The sequence below is a fragment of the Carettochelys insculpta genome, chromosome 8 (assembly GCF_033958435.1).
Source record: "Carettochelys insculpta isolate YL-2023 chromosome 8, ASM3395843v1, whole genome shotgun sequence".
NCBI lineage: Eukaryota > Metazoa > Chordata > Testudines > Carettochelyidae > Carettochelys > Carettochelys insculpta.
The window spans coordinates 74,409,050-74,423,663 of record NC_134144.1 but is presented as its reverse complement, the minus strand read 5'-3'; the positions used below and the strand labels follow the sequence as shown (position 1 = coordinate 74,423,663).

Genomic DNA, 14,614 nt, shown 5'->3' with positions numbered 1-14,614 from the left:
CCCTTGTGGTCCTGTCTGATTTGAGGCCCCCATGTGTTTGGAGCGCATCATGGAGGTTTTAAGTAGTCTCCACACTGCTGGTGGGCATTGAACCCCTGCGACAGCTCTTCTGCCTTTTCCTCCACCCGGCGTCCGCGTTTCGGGGTCGCTCCTGCTTTGAAAGTGGAACGTTGCTGCGGTGGGACTTCGGGGTATCCCCCCGTGAGGGTGCTACATTTCATTCCAGGAGGGTCGCTGTTACCAGGCGGTCCCGCTATCCTACCCCCTTGGACCCGATCCTGTCGCCACCTCGGACTGGCTCAGGCACCTGTGCGTTCCAGGACAGAGCAGCCTTTGAGGGGCTTAGAAATTGTCTCTGGCACATCCCCAGCTGCTTTGGGGACAATTGAAATCCCCCATTATTACTGTGCTTTCTGCTTTTGTAGACGCTCTGTCTCCCGGAGCCGTTCACAATTGCTCTCATGCCCAGGTCAGGCAGTTGGCAGCGTATCTTGGCTGCTGGACTCTAGTTATCCCAGCCTGGGATGTCCACCCTCCGAGAGGCTGGGGACCCTTTGAGCCACTGAAGATTTTTACTGGGCTTGGCTCTGGGCTTTCTTTATGCCCTGTGTGGCTCACCCTGCATCACCTACCCCTTGTTCTGCCTCGTTCTGCTGTCCAGCCTACCCCCATTGCATCCTTCTCCCAGCGCCGTTCTCAGGCGCCCCTTATCCCTGTCCTCGGCACTGCCTGTCCCACTGGTGCACCCCGCTTGGAAGGCAGGCTTGGGGAGAGAGTGGCTGTCTGAGGGGCCCCATCTCTGTGGGCTGGGGACACAAGTGTTGGGGCTCGCCTCCATGTGAGACTGAAACAGAGCCCTGCTAGGCAGGGCTGGTCCTCCCCAGCTCCCCAGCACTTCACTGGCTGCTAGCCTGTCCTCTCTACTGGGTGGGAGAGTCCTGCCTCTAATAAAGGCATCCCAATGAGATGCCTCTGCCTGAACCCTGGGTCTTCCCACCTGTGGCCCCCCCGCCAGCCCTCAGTGTCAAAGTGCCCGGCTGAGCTGTACAACCAGCGACCTGGTTTGTTACCCACACAAATTTCTCATCCCTTCCACACTCAGGAACACACACACCTTTACCCAATCTGTAGGGCTCAAGGCCTGACCCTGTTCATTTAAACTCCCACCCTTACCCAATTCCTAGGGCTCAGGGCGTAATTCCCTGCGGGGCTGCAGGATCTGTGCCACTGAAAAAGCCTCACACGGGAATATTCTTATTCGCTATTTATTTACAATTGCCAAGAAAGCCGAATACATGCTACGCACCCAGTACCCTGCTCACCAGTCCTGACAAGGCAGGCAGGCAGCCTTCCGCTGTTGGGACAGACAAAGTCACCCTCTGGATGCTGCTTGCTGCACCTCATGGTCTGGGGGTGTTTTGGGGGTGAGTCCTTTAGGTGTTCCTTCTTTCCTCCTGCTTGATGTCCTGTTCTTTCTCTCCTTGATGTCCTGTTCTTCTTTTTCCCCCTTTGATGTTCTGCTCCTCCCTTCCTTTCTCGGACCCCTGTTTAAGTAGTGAAACTTGACTCCTGCTTAGCTCCACTGTTACCTATTCTTTAGTACAATTTTACGAACCAATCTTAACCTACGATAAGAGAATTACCTAACCGATCACACCCCACCACCTTCACTGAGCTACACCTCACAAAATGAATTATCCAGCAGACGGGAGCAATTACAAACCAGACAGGTGGTTATACAGAAAGCAGTAGAAAAGTGAAGACAATCACCAGAGAATGGTGGTTTCACCTCAGCCATTGCTAAGTCGGTGCCTGCCAGAAGAAATGCTGTTAGCTGAGTTTTCTTGACCCATCTTGAGATCCGTTTAACAGTGGGCGGCACGAGGATTTGGTCGCCTTCTTACCAGCCTGATACACTGTGTACTGCAGAGTAGATGGATGTGAGTGTGTGACCTGTAGCTTCACAGTTACTGGTGCTGCTCTGTCGTCTGGCTGCGGATGAGCTACAGGCCCCTCAACATGGCTGGAGAAACCACATTGGTTATCCTGTGACAGGTTCTGTTCGGCTTCGGTGGAGCTGGTCCCTCCTCTCTCTTGCCAAGGCTCCCCGTTCCTAATGCCCCTCGCCCGTCCTCCCTGCACCCTCGGCTCAGCCACACGCCGAGCCCTGGCAGCCGCCTGGAGCTGCAACGCCGCCCTGGAGCTCCTGGCCTTGAGTCATGTACCGCTGGCACTGGTGCTGGCCCATACGGCGCCCACCTGCAGCCCCCAGCCCTGCACACAGCCTGCTGCAGTGCCAGGAGAGTGGTCGGCGGCTGCACAGCCAGCAGGCAGCTCTGCCACTCAGTACCCCCCCCACTTCAAACCCCCCTTCCTGTGACCTGGCTTGGCCCAGTACCGGGGGTCCCCTCCCCACCACGACCTCAATCCCCGGAACTGCCTACTCACGTCTGTCCGTCCGCCTCTTCCAGGGACGGCAGGGCCAGCGGAGTGTGCCGGGAAGGGCTGTGCCGCTCCAGAGAACCAGTCACTCCGAGAGGTCAGTGCCCTGCAGTCCCAGGCCTGGCAAGCGCGTGGGGCGTGTGTGTGCGGGCAAGGACAGGGTGTGTGTGTGTGTGTGTGTGTGTGGGGACATGGTGGGGTGTGCAGGGACAGAGTGTGCGGGGGGACATGGCAGGGCATGCAGGGACAGGTGTGTGTGTGGGGTTATGCAGGGACAGGGTGTGGGGGGGACATGGTGGGGTGTGCGGGGATGAGTGTGTGTGGGGTTATGCAGGGACAGGGGGTGTGGGGAGACATGGTGTGGTGTGCAGGGACAGGGTGTGGGGGGGACATGGGGTGTGCAGAAATGGGTGTGGGGGGTTGTGCAGAGGGGACATGGTGAGGTGTGCAGGGGCAGGGGTGGGAGTACAGGAATGCTGTGTGTGAGCGGGAGTGTGTGTGTGAGGAGTTAGTGGAGAGGACATGGGAGTGGGCTGAGGGTGTGGAGGGCTGGGATGGGTGGGGAGTGCGATGAGGGTGTGGAGGGCTGGGATTGGTGGGGTGTGGGATGCAGGGTGCATGGGTGTGGGATTGGCATGCAGAGGGCTGTGGGATGCAGGGGGTGGGATGCGGGGGATACATGGGGAAGTGGTGTGTGTGTGTGGGAGTGAAATGTGTGGGGTGCATGGGGACGCGGGGAACTGGGGCTGTGTGTAGGGGCGGGATGCAGAGGCGCATGGGGCCGTGGGGTGCATGGGGGTGCGGGGAACTGGGTCTGTGTGTAGGGGCGGGATGCAGAGGCGCATGGGACCATGGGGTGCATGGGGGTGGACGGAACTGGGTCTGTGTGTAGGGGCGGGATGCAGAGGTGCATGGGGCCATGGGGTGCATGGGGGCATGGGGAACTGGGGCTGTGTGTAGGGGTGGGATGCAGAGGTGCATGGGGACATGGGGTGCATGGGGGTGCGGGGAACTGGGTCTGTGTGTAGGGGCGGGATGCAGAGGTGCATGGGGCCGTGGGGTGCATGGGGCCGTGGGGAACTGGGGCTGTGTGTAGGGGCGGGATGCAGAGGTGCATGGGGCCGTGGGGTGCATGGGGGTGCGGGGAACTGGGTCTGTGTGTAGGGGTGGGATGCAGAGGTGCATGGGGCCGTGGGGTGCATGGGGCTGTGGGGAACTGGGGCTGTGTGTAGGGGCGGGATGCAGAGGTGCATGGGGCCGTGGGGTGCATGGGGCCGTGGGGAACTGGGGCTGTGTGTAGGGGCGGGATGAAGAGGTGCATGGGGCCGTGGGGTGCATGGGGGCATGGGGAACTGGGGCTGTGTGTAGGGGCGGGATGCAGAGGTGCATGGGGCCGTGGGGTGCATGGGGCCGTGGGGAACTGGGGCTGTGTGTAGGGGCGGGATGCAGAGGTGCATGGGGCCGTGGGGTGCATGGGGGCATGGGGAACTGGGGCTGTGTGTGCGGGCGGGATGCAGGGGTGGGGTGTTTGCAGATGTCAGGTCCCAGAAGCAATAGGGAGCAGATGAACCAGTGACGGGCTGGCCGGGGTCGGGGGGCGGCACTAACCACTGTCCCCTCTGTCTCATCTCTTGTTCTCACAGGTCTCCGGTGCCGTGGTGATGGCAGGGCTGGTGCAGCTGGCACTGGGGGTGTCTGGCACGGGCGGCTGGATAGCCCAGCGTTGCGGGCCAATGGTCCTGGCCCCCAGCCTCTCCATCATTGGACTGTCTGCCTATCAGGAGGCCGCCCGCTTCTGCTCGGCCAGCTGGGGGGTGGCGCTGCTGTACGTAGTCGGGCTCGCGGAGCTGCTGCTCACACCCACGTGGGCTCTGGGCCAGGGTCCCCATGGGACTGGGGTCAGGACATTCCCCCCTCTGCTGTCCTGGCAGACGGCACCGGGAGCAGGCTGATACCAGGCTCGCCCAGCAGGAGGCGCTGGGGGGATGGGACATGCACACTTGGGGGAGGAGCTCCCAGCCCCCCCAGGCCCGCCCACTCCCAGGAGGCGGTGCTGGGGGGCTGCTGGGGGGTCAGGCGACCCGGAGCTGGGCTGGGGTGCCCTGCCCTGCCTTAGCCACGGGGTGACCTGTGCTCCTCTCTCCTAGGCTCGTGCTCCTGGCTGTGCTGTGCTCCCAGCACCTGGGCGCCTGCCACCTGCCCCTTTGCACATGGACCCGGGCCAAGGGCGTCGCCGTGGAGACGAGCATCCCAGCCTTGCGCATGTTCTCGGTACGAGCCCCGGGCTGCCGTGATGCCGTCGTTCCTCACGGCGCTGGCGGCCCAGCCGGGCACCGCGCGGCACCCTGGGCCTTGGGCCTGAGCCAGCCCGGGGAGTGGAGATTCAGTCCCACAGGGCCTGCCGGGAGAGCGGGGCTGGTTCAGTGTGGACGTGGAGGAGGAATGTCCCTTCTCGTGCCCTGCAGGGCTCTCCCGGGCGGGGTCTGCGCTAGGGGGGCGCGAGCAGATCCCTGGCAGCGCAGGACGGGAGGGCGCAGGGCAGAAGCAGAAAAATGGCCATGGGCCGGGCCAGGGGAACAGCTGCTGCAGAGAGGCTGTGAGGACGGGGCGGTTCGCATGGAGAAGAGATGGGGGAGAGAGCGGCGTGTGCCCCCCCCGTGCATGAAGTGCCCCCTCTGGTCTTCATTTGGTCTGGGACAAGGGGCCGCCGGAGGAGACAGAGAAGTGAGGGGCCGGAAGGACAAACTTTCACACTCTGTGGAAGGGAGCCAGGGAACCCCCAGGCCAGACGTCCTGGCTCAAGGGGCTGGGCAGTTCTCTGGAGAACGAGGCCCCCCAGCCTCGTCCTAATGAATGAGAGCCCAGGTTCTGGCACAGTATCGGCCCCTGCGACGGGCTGGAGCCGGTCCCCACCTGTCAGAGGCCAGGCAGCCGGGGGGAGGGGGATTTAGGGGTGAAAGAGCAAAAAACGAGAGAGTGAAACTGGAGCCAGGCCCCAGCATGGCCAACGAGGAAGGGGGCTTGTTCAGGCTGAGCAGGGCCACGTGAACAGCTCCAGCACCTGCAGGGGAGAGAAAAACCTTCTCCCTGGCCCCGACGACAGGCCGAAGCCAAGGCCTTCGTTTCCCCAGGTGGGCTGGGCTGGCCCCCGGGGCAGTCAGCAGGCGAGCCCCAGGGAGAGTCTGGCCTGCTGGGGGCAGGCCTTTGGGGGCTGCTGGCAGCTGGGCTCTGCAGCTGCAGCGCGCCCCAGCTCCAGCCCCAGCTCAGGCAGCGCGAGCCCTGCGACCCCAGGGAGCCAGCAATGTGCTGCTGGCATTTCCAACCCCGAGCTGCCCCTCAACACTGCACTCCTGCCCTCAGTCCCCCCTCCCTGTACCCCCGCCCTGACTCCTGCACCCTCAGCCCCCCCCACCTGTATCCCCAGCCCTGCCTCCTGAACCCCCAGCCCTGCCCTCACCCCCCGCCCCACCAACACACCTCCCTGCCCTTTGCCCTAAGCTCACCTCCATCCAGACCTCCCCCAACCTCCTGCCCTCACTTACATGTGTTACAGGTACTGTTCTGTTGCAACCCCTCACCCCCACCACACACTCTAACCCCCACAGGGGTGGAGGGAGGGTTGCAGTAGGACAGTACCTGTAAGACACCTGAGTTACTTTCACCCCTGGGTTGGACCTGGGGAGAAACTCCCCAGCTGCCAGGGTGGTGAGGCACCGGGATATTTTGCCTGGGGAGGGGTGGAGTCTCCATCCTTGGAGATATGGAAGCGCAGGTGAGATGCACACCTGTCCGGGATGGCCTGGACGGTGCCTGGCTCTGCCATGAGGGCAGGGACTGGACTCAGTGGCTGTCGAGGTCCCTTCCAGTCCCGCAGTCTGTGGGTCTCTTATCCCCAACAAGCAGCCGCTGCCGGGTTCTTACCCCTTCCTAGCAGCATCCGGGCCCGGCGCGGCCCCAGGCAGGGCACAAAGGTGCAGGGGCTGGCTGGGCTGACACATCCCTCCCAGAGCCAGCCCACCCCTCAGGCAGCACCACTGCCTCAGTGCCCTGGGTCCTGCCCCACATGCAACTGCGAGCACCTGGTGTGTGGGGTAGGCTCCTGCTCCGGGGAGTGGGCTGGGCCTGGCGGGGTGTGATGGGGTTCAGGGGTCCCCACGCTCTGCCCCCCTCCGCAGCCAGAAGTGATGCTCGCTCAGCAGTGGAACAGGTTAATGAGGTGACAGATGCAGTGTGGTACTGACTTGTCAGGACAGTGACCAGACGTGTTGGTCTGACCCACACTGGGGGAGGAGATCCCCCTGAGGGAACCCCAGGCCTGGAGCCCCTGGCTCGGGCCCAGCCGGACTTTGCTCCTCTCCAGCCTCCCTAACACTGGCTGCTCACCTCTAATTCAAAACCAGCTGGGCTCCTCCCCGCTCTTTGTTCGGGGACAGAGGTGTTACTTGCCAGCTTAGGTTACAGACAGCCGGGGGTCATAAGAAGATAAGAACGGCCATTACGGGGTCAGACCAAAGGTCCATCCAGCTCAGCATCCCGTCTGCCGACAGCGGCCAATCCCAGGTGCCCCAGAGGGGGTGGACCGAAGACATTGATCAAGCGACTTGTCTCCTGCCATCCATCTCCAGCCTCTGAAAGTCAGAGGCAGGGACACCATTCCTACCCCTGGCTAATAGCCTTGTATGGACCTAACCTCCATGGATTTATCTAGCTCTTCTTTGAACTCTCTTATAGTCCCAGCCTTCACACTCTCCTCTGGCAAGGAGTTCCACAGGTTAACTGTGTGCTGTGTGAGAAGGAACTTTCTTTCATTAGTTTTAAACCTGCTACCCATTAATTTCACTTGGTGTCCTAGTTCTTATCTTATGGGAACAAGTAAACAGCTTTTCCTTTATTCACCCTCTCCACACTCTGCATGATTTTATAGACCTCTGTCATATCCCCCCTCAGTCTCCTCTTCTCTAAACTGAAAAGTCCTGGTCTCTTTAACCTCTCCTCATATGAGACCCATTCCAAACCCCTCGTCATTTTAGTTGCCCCTTTCTGAACCTTTTCTAATACCAAAATATCTTTTAAGAGGTGAGGAGACCACATCTGTATGCAGTATTCAAGATGTGAGCGTACCATAGTTTTATACAAGGGCAGTAAAATTCTATCCCTTTTTAAATAATTCCTAACATCCTATTTGCTTTTTTGACTGCCGCTGCACGCTGCAGGGATGTTTTCAAGGAACTATCCATGATAACTCCAAGATCTCTTTCCTGATTAGTTATAGCTAAATTAGCCCCCAACATATTGTGAGTATAGGTGGGGTTATTTTTCCAATGTGCATTACCTCACACTTACCCACATTACATTTCATTTGCCATTTTGTTGCCCAATCACTCAGTTTGGTGAGATCTTTTTGAAGTTCCTCACAGTTTGCCTTTGTCTTGACTATTTTGAGCAGTTTAGTGTCATCCGCAAACTTTACCACCTCACAACTTCCCCCTCTCTCTAGGTCGCTTATGAATAAGTTGAATAGGATTGGTCCTAGGACTGATGCTGGTGGGACACCACTCGTTACCCTTCTCTGTTCAGAAAATTTACCATTTATTCCTACCCTTTGTTTCCTGTCTTTTAACCAGTTCTCAATCCATGAAAGGACCTTCCCTCTTATCCCGTGACAACTTAATTTACCTTTGGTGAGGGACTTTGTCAAAGGGTTTCTGGAAATCTAAGTATACTGTATCTACTGGATCCCCCTTGTCTGCATGTTTGTTAACCCCTTCAAAGAACGCCAATAGATTAGTGAGACATGATTTCCCTTTACAGAAAGCACGTTGACTTTTGCCCAACAAATTATGTTCTCCTACATGTCTGACAATTCTATTCTTTACTATTATTTCAACTAATTTGCCCGGTACTGACATTAGGCTTACTGGTCTTTAATTGCCAGGGTCGCCTCTAGAGCCCTTTTTAAATATTGGCATTATGTTGGCTGTCTTCCAGGGCTTGGGTACAGAAGCTGATTTAAAGGACGGGTTACAAACCACGGTTAATAATTCCGCAATTTCACATTTGAGTTCTTTCAGAACCCTTGGGTGAATGCCATCCGGATCTGGTGATTTGTTACTGTTTAGTTTTCCTATTTGTTCCAAAACCACCTCTAATGACACTTCAATCTGGGACAGTTCCTCAGATTCATCACCCACAAAGACAGTGCAGGTTTGGGAATCTCCCCAACATCCTCTGCCGTGAAGACTGAAGCAAAGAAATCATTTAGTCTCTCTGCAATGGCTTTATCATGCTGATTGCTCCTTTTGTATAGCGTTTGTCTAGGGGCCCCACTGGCTGTTTAGCAGGCTTCCTGCTTCTAATGTACTTGAGAAACATTTTGCTATTACTTTTTGAGTTTTTGGCTAGTTGTTCCTCAAAATCTTTTTTGGCTTTTGTTGTGACATTTTTACTCTTCATTTGGTAGTGTCTATGTTCCTTCTTATTTACCTCACTAGGACTGGACTTCCGCTTTTTAAAAGATAGTTTTTTTATCTCTCACTGCTTCTTTTACATGGTTGTTAAGCCACAGTGACTCTTTTTTAGCTCTCTTACTATGCTTTTCAATTTGGGGTATATATTTAATTTGGACATCTATTATGGTATCCTTATGAGTCATCCCCAGCCGTGTGAGTTGCTCAGCCTGTTGCTTGCATGCATCCAACTCCCCACTACATCACCCAGGGGTAGGCAAGTGGGCCGGGTGGGCTTTTAGCCCACGGCTGACCTTGCAGGTTGGTGGTGCACTGGCGGGGGGATGGGTGCTCCCAGGACTGGGCTGGGGGAGGGCGCCAGGGCCTGACTCTGATTTCCATTGCTGATCTCTACAGGTTCTGCTGCCGCTTTGCTCAGCCTGGATTGTCTGGGGAATCGTGAGCCATCTTCACGGGCGCTGGGCCCCGCTGGGCCCTGCCACGTGGCAACCACCCGTGGCCAATGGCACCCTCCACCCCCCTTGGCTGCAAGTCCCCTACTCAGGTAGGATGCGAGCCGGTGGCCAGCTGCACCCACCCACCCTTAGCTTGCATTCACCGGTGACAATTCTGCGTCCTCCCCTCTAGGTGAGCAGGGATGGCCATCCCTCAGCTCCCGGGCGCTGGGCGCGGGCATCGCCATGGGCATCGCTGCCAGCATGAACTCTCTGGGCTGCTACCTGCTGTGCTCACGAGCCCTGCGGGTCCCAGCCCCACCCTGGCATGCCTGCAACCGCGGGCTCTGCGTGGAAGGGCTGGGCAGCCTGCTTTCCGGGGCGCTGGGGGGTGCAAGTGGCATGGCCTCCAGCATCCCCAACGCCTGCACCACCAGCCTCACCCAGGTATGGCGGCATCACGGGGCCAGGGGCCTGTCTGGCACTGGACCACGGTGCACCAGTCTGGCCAGCTCCTGGGGCAGCAGAACAGGGCTGGAGAGGGCCCAAAGGGGGGCTGGTTTGGCGCACAGGCACCACTGGGAGCTCCCCACACCAGAGTGGGGCTGGCCAGTCAGAGAGCTGCACTGGCACAGACACTGATGGCGGGTGGCTACAGTACTTCTTGGAAGGGGCGGAGGGCAGGGTGGTGCCTGTGCGGGAGTGCAGGGTGTGCGGGAGGGTGCTGCCTGCCTGCGGTGGCCCTGATGCCCAGGGCATGGCGCTTGGGTACGAAGGGCAGCCGTTGGCACTGAATGTTGGCTGTCCTGCAGCCAGTGCCGTGCTGTGTGAGCAGGGAGGTCAGGGAACAGGGAGGGTGCCAGGAGCTCAGGGGACCCCGAGCAATGTGGCAGGGGTAAGGTCATGACACATTGGGAGCCTGGGGGCATGGCCCAGAGCAGATCCCCACTGTCCTGCTTCTCCCAAATGCTGGTGCATGCTGGCCATGATGGGACCAGGCCGTGTGGGATTGCTGGGCCCACGGGGGCTTTGGCTTGCCCCTTCAAGGGGGCTCAGTGCTGTAAACAGAGCTGTGAGGCAGACACGCGCCAGGACGTACATAATTCCATGGGCCCGGACCTAATTCATCCGAGGGTTCTGAGGGAGTTGGCGTATGTCATTGACAAGCCCTTGGCCATTATCTTTGAAAAGTTGTGGAGATCGGGAGGGATCCCAGATGACTGGAAAAAGGCAAATGTGGTGCCCATCTTCAAAAAAGGGAAGAAGGATGATCCAGGGAACTACAGGCTGGTCAGTCTTACATCAGTCCCTGGAAAAATCATGGAGGGGCTCCTCAAGGAAGTCATTTTGAGGCGCTTGGAGGAGGGGAGAGTGATCAGGAACAGTCAGCCTGGATTCATGAAGGGCAAGTCATGCCTGACCAGTCTGACTAGTTTCTACGATGAGGTAACTGGCCCTGTGGATAGGGGAAAATCAATGGATGTGATTTATCTTGACTTTAGCAAAGCTTTTGATTCGGTCTCCCACAATATTCTTGTCAGCAAGTTAAAGGAGTGTGGGTTGGATAAATGGACGGTAAGATGGATAGAAAGCTGGCTACAAGGTCGGGACCAGCGGGTAGCGATCAACAGCTCGATGTCGGGATGGCGGTCGGTTTCTAGTGGAGTGCCCCAAGGTTCAGTTCTGGGTCCTGTTCTGTTCAACATATTTATCAATGACCTGGACGAGGGGTTGGACTGCACCCTCAGCAAGTTTGCGGATGACACTAAGCTAGGGGGAGAGGTAGATACGCTGGAGGGTAGGGACAGGGTCAGACTGGGCTGCAAGAAATCTGATGAGGATCAGTAAGGACAAGTGCAGAGTCCTGCACTTGGGCTGGACAAATCCCAGGCATTGTTACAGGCTGGGGTCCGACTGGCTCGGTAGTAGTTCTGCAGAAGAGGACCTGGGAGTCGTAGTGGATGAGAAGCTGGACATGAGTCAACAGTGTGCTGCTGTAGCCAAGAAAGCCAATGGCATGTGAGGTTGCATCAAGAGGGGCGTTGCCCGTAGATCCAGAGAAGTGATTATTCCTCTTTATGCGGCTTTGGTGAGGGAGCATCTGCAGTGCTGTGTCCAGTTCTGGGCCCCCAGTTACAGGAAGGATGTGGACACACTGGAGAGGGCCCAGCGGAGGGCGACCAAAATAATGAGGGGGCTGGAGCGTGTGACCCATGAAGAAAGGTTGAGGGAATTGGGACTGTTTAGTCTGCAGAAGAGAAGACTGAGGGGGGACTTGATAACAGCCTTCAACTCACTGAAGGGAGGCTGCAAAGAGGCTGGAGAGAGGCTGTTCGCAGAGGTCCCGGAGGGCAGAACACGGAACAATGGGCTCGAGCTGCGGCTGGGAAGGTCCAGGTTGAACATTAGGGAAAACGTTTTCCCTAGGAGGGTGGTGAAGCGTTGGAATGTTCTACCCAGGGGAGCAGGGGAGTCTCCATCCCTGGGGGTGTTTGAGTCTCGGCTGATCTGATGGGTTTGGTCCTGCCGAGGGCAGGGGGCTGGACTCTGTGGCTTTTTTAGGTCTCTTGCAGATCTATTGTTCTGTGATTCTGTGACCCTCAGCTGGGGGAAGTGGGGGGGGCACTTCAGGCGAGCGTGCGCAGAGGCGCTGGGGGGGTGTTGCACGACAGGCCAGCGTGCGCAGAGGCCCTGGAGGGCGTTGCACGACAGGCCAGCGTGCGCACAGGCCCTGGGGGGCGTTGCACGACAGGCCAGCGTGCGCAGAGGCGCTGGAGGGGGCGTTGAACGACAGGCCAGCGTGTGCAGAGGCCCTGGGGGGGTGTTGCACGACAGGCCAGCGTGCGCAGAGGCGCTGGGGGGGTGTTGCACGACAGGCCAGCGTGCGCAGAGGCGCTGGGGGGGGCGTTGCACGACAGGCCAGCGTGCGCAGAGGCGCTGGAGGGGGTGTTGCATGACAGGCCAGCCTGCGCAGAGGCGCTGGGGGCGGTGTTGCACGACAGGCCAGCGTGCGCAGAGGCCCTGGGGGGGCGTTGCACGACAGGCCAGCGTGCGCAGAGGCCCTGGGGGGGCGTTGCACGACAGGCCACCGTGCGCAGAGGCCCTGGGGGGGTGTTGCACAACAGGCCAGCGTGCGCAGAGGCGCTGGGGGGGGCGTTGCACGACAGGCCAGCCTGCGCAGAGGTGCTGGGGGCGGTGTTGCACGACAGGCCAGCGTGCGCAGAGGCCCTGGGGGGGCGTTGCACGACAGGCCAGCGTGCGCAGAGGCCCTGGGGGGGCGTTGCACGACAGGCCACCGTGCGCAGAGGCCCTGGGGGGGTGTTGCATGACAGGCCAGCGTGCGCACAGGCCCTGGGGGGGTGTTGCACGACAGGCCAGCATGCGCAGAGGCCCTGGGGGGCGTTGCACGACAGGCCACTGTGCGCAGAGGCCCTGGGGGGGTGTTGCACGACAGGCCAGTGTGCGCAGAGGCCCGGGGGGGGCGTTCCACGACAGGCCAGCGTGCGCAGAGGCGCTGGGGGGGGTGTTGCACGACAGGCCAGCGTGCGCAGAGGCCCTGGGGGGGCGTTGCATGACAGGCCAGCGTGCGCAGAGGCCCTGGGGGGGCGTTGCACGACAGGCCACCGTGCGCAGAGGCCCTGGGGGGGTGTTGCACAACAGGCCAGCGTGCGCAGAGGCGCTGGGGGGGGCGTTGCACGACAGGCCAGGTTTTGCAGAGGCCCTGGGGGGGGCATTGCACGACAGGCCACCGTGCACAGAGGCCCTGGGGGGTGTTGCACGACAGGCCAGCGTGCGCAGAGGCCCTGGGGGGAGTGTTGCACGACAGGCCAGGTTTTGCAGAGGCGCTGGGGGGGGTGTTGCACGACAGGCCATCATGCACAGAGGCCCTGGGGGGGTGTTGCACGACAGGCGAGCGTGCGCAGAGGCGCTGGGGCGGGCGTTGCACGACAGGCCTGCGTGCGCAGAGGCCCTGGGGGGCGTTGCACGACAGGCCAGCGTGCGCAGAGGCCCTGGGGGGCGTTGCACGACAGACCAGCGTGCACAGAGGTGCTGGGGGGGTGTTGCACGACAGGCCAGGTTTTGCAGAGGCGCTGGGAGGGGTGTTGCACAACAGGCCAGCGTGCGCAGAGGCCCTGGGGGGGTGTTGCACGACAGGCCAGTGTGTGCAGAGGCGCTGGGTGGGGTGTTGCACGACAGGCCAGCATGCGCAGAGGCCCTGGGGGGGGCGTTGCACGACAGGCCAGCGTGTGCAGAGGCCCTGGGGGGGGCGTTGCATGACAGGCCAGCGTGCGCACAGGCCCTGGGGGAGGTGTTGCATGATAGGCCAGCGTGCGCAGAGGCCCTGGGGGGGGCGTTGCACGACAGGCCAGCGTGTGCAGAGGCCCTGGGGGGGGCGTTGCACGACAGGCCAGCGTGCGCACAGGCCCTGGGGGGGGTGTTGCACGACAGGCCAGCGTGCGCAGAGGCGCTGGGAGGGGTGTTGCACGACAGGCCAGCGTGTGCAGAGGCCCTGGGGGGGTGTTGCACAACAGGCCAGCGTGCGCAGAGGCGCTGGGAGGGGTGTTGCACGACAGGCCAGCGTGCGCAGAGGCGCTGGGAGGGGTGTTGAACGACAGGCCAGCGTGCGCAGAGGCCCTGGGGGGGCGTTGCACGACAGGCCAGCGTGCGCAGAGGCCCTGGGGGGAGCTCAGGTTTGGGTGGTGTGCTAGCGGGACTCCCCCAGGCCACCAGCCCTCCCCACTCCCCTCTCTTGTGCACAGGTCGGCTCGCGCCGCGCCGTGCAGGTGAGCGCATTGGCGTGTGTGCTGCTGGGCATGTCCCCCCGGCTGGCGGAACTCCTCACCTCCATCCCCCTGGCCATTCACGGTAAGTGCCCCAGCTCGGCGCAGCGTGGGCTCTGGCCTCAGAGGAGCCCCACACCGGGGTCTGCGCGGCCCCTGGAGTCTGGGGGTGGGGGTGGGGACAGGCCAGCTGCTCCCGGGCGGGGTGGGTGGGACCCGCCTGCTCTGCGCACTCTGCAGCGCCTTTCGAACCGGCAGTTGGGGGACCCTGCCCCGCTGGCGTCAGCAGCCAAACTCCCCCTGGCATCAGGACCACAGCCGAGCACCAGCCCTGCTGCCAGCAGCTCAGCCCTGCACCCGACTGGGTGGGGCTGGTGACACTGGTGGTGCTGATTCTGCCTGTCCAGGGCTGCTGGGGCCCGGCGGCCACCAACGCAGCTCCAAGGCCAGCAGAGAGCACAGCACCCCTCCTGCACATGGGGGCTGGCAG

The 14,614-nt window shown here is 60.5% G+C and overlaps 1 protein-coding gene across 4 annotated transcripts in view; it reads left to right on the top strand.

The window, feature by feature from the left end:
• SLC23A3 (solute carrier family 23 member 3) overlaps window positions 1-14,614 on the top strand; it is a 41,225-nt gene that overhangs the window by 24,097 nt on the left and 2,514 nt on the right. For all 4 annotated transcript variants that reach the window (XR_012646425.1, XM_075001591.1, XM_075001590.1 and 1 more), the window contains 6 exons: window positions 2,472-2,539; window positions 4,086-4,267; window positions 4,590-4,713; window positions 9,306-9,453; window positions 9,537-9,790; window positions 14,104-14,209. Coding sequence is in view for 3 of the 4 variants with exons in the window: in XM_075001591.1 (XP_074857692.1) it covers window positions 2,472-2,539; window positions 4,086-4,267; window positions 4,590-4,713; window positions 9,306-9,453; window positions 9,537-9,790; window positions 14,104-14,209 (882 nt within the window). In the remaining variant the exon portion in view is untranslated. The remainder of the gene's footprint in view (window positions 1-2,471; window positions 2,540-4,085; window positions 4,268-4,589; window positions 4,714-9,305; window positions 9,454-9,536; window positions 9,791-14,103; window positions 14,210-14,614) is intronic.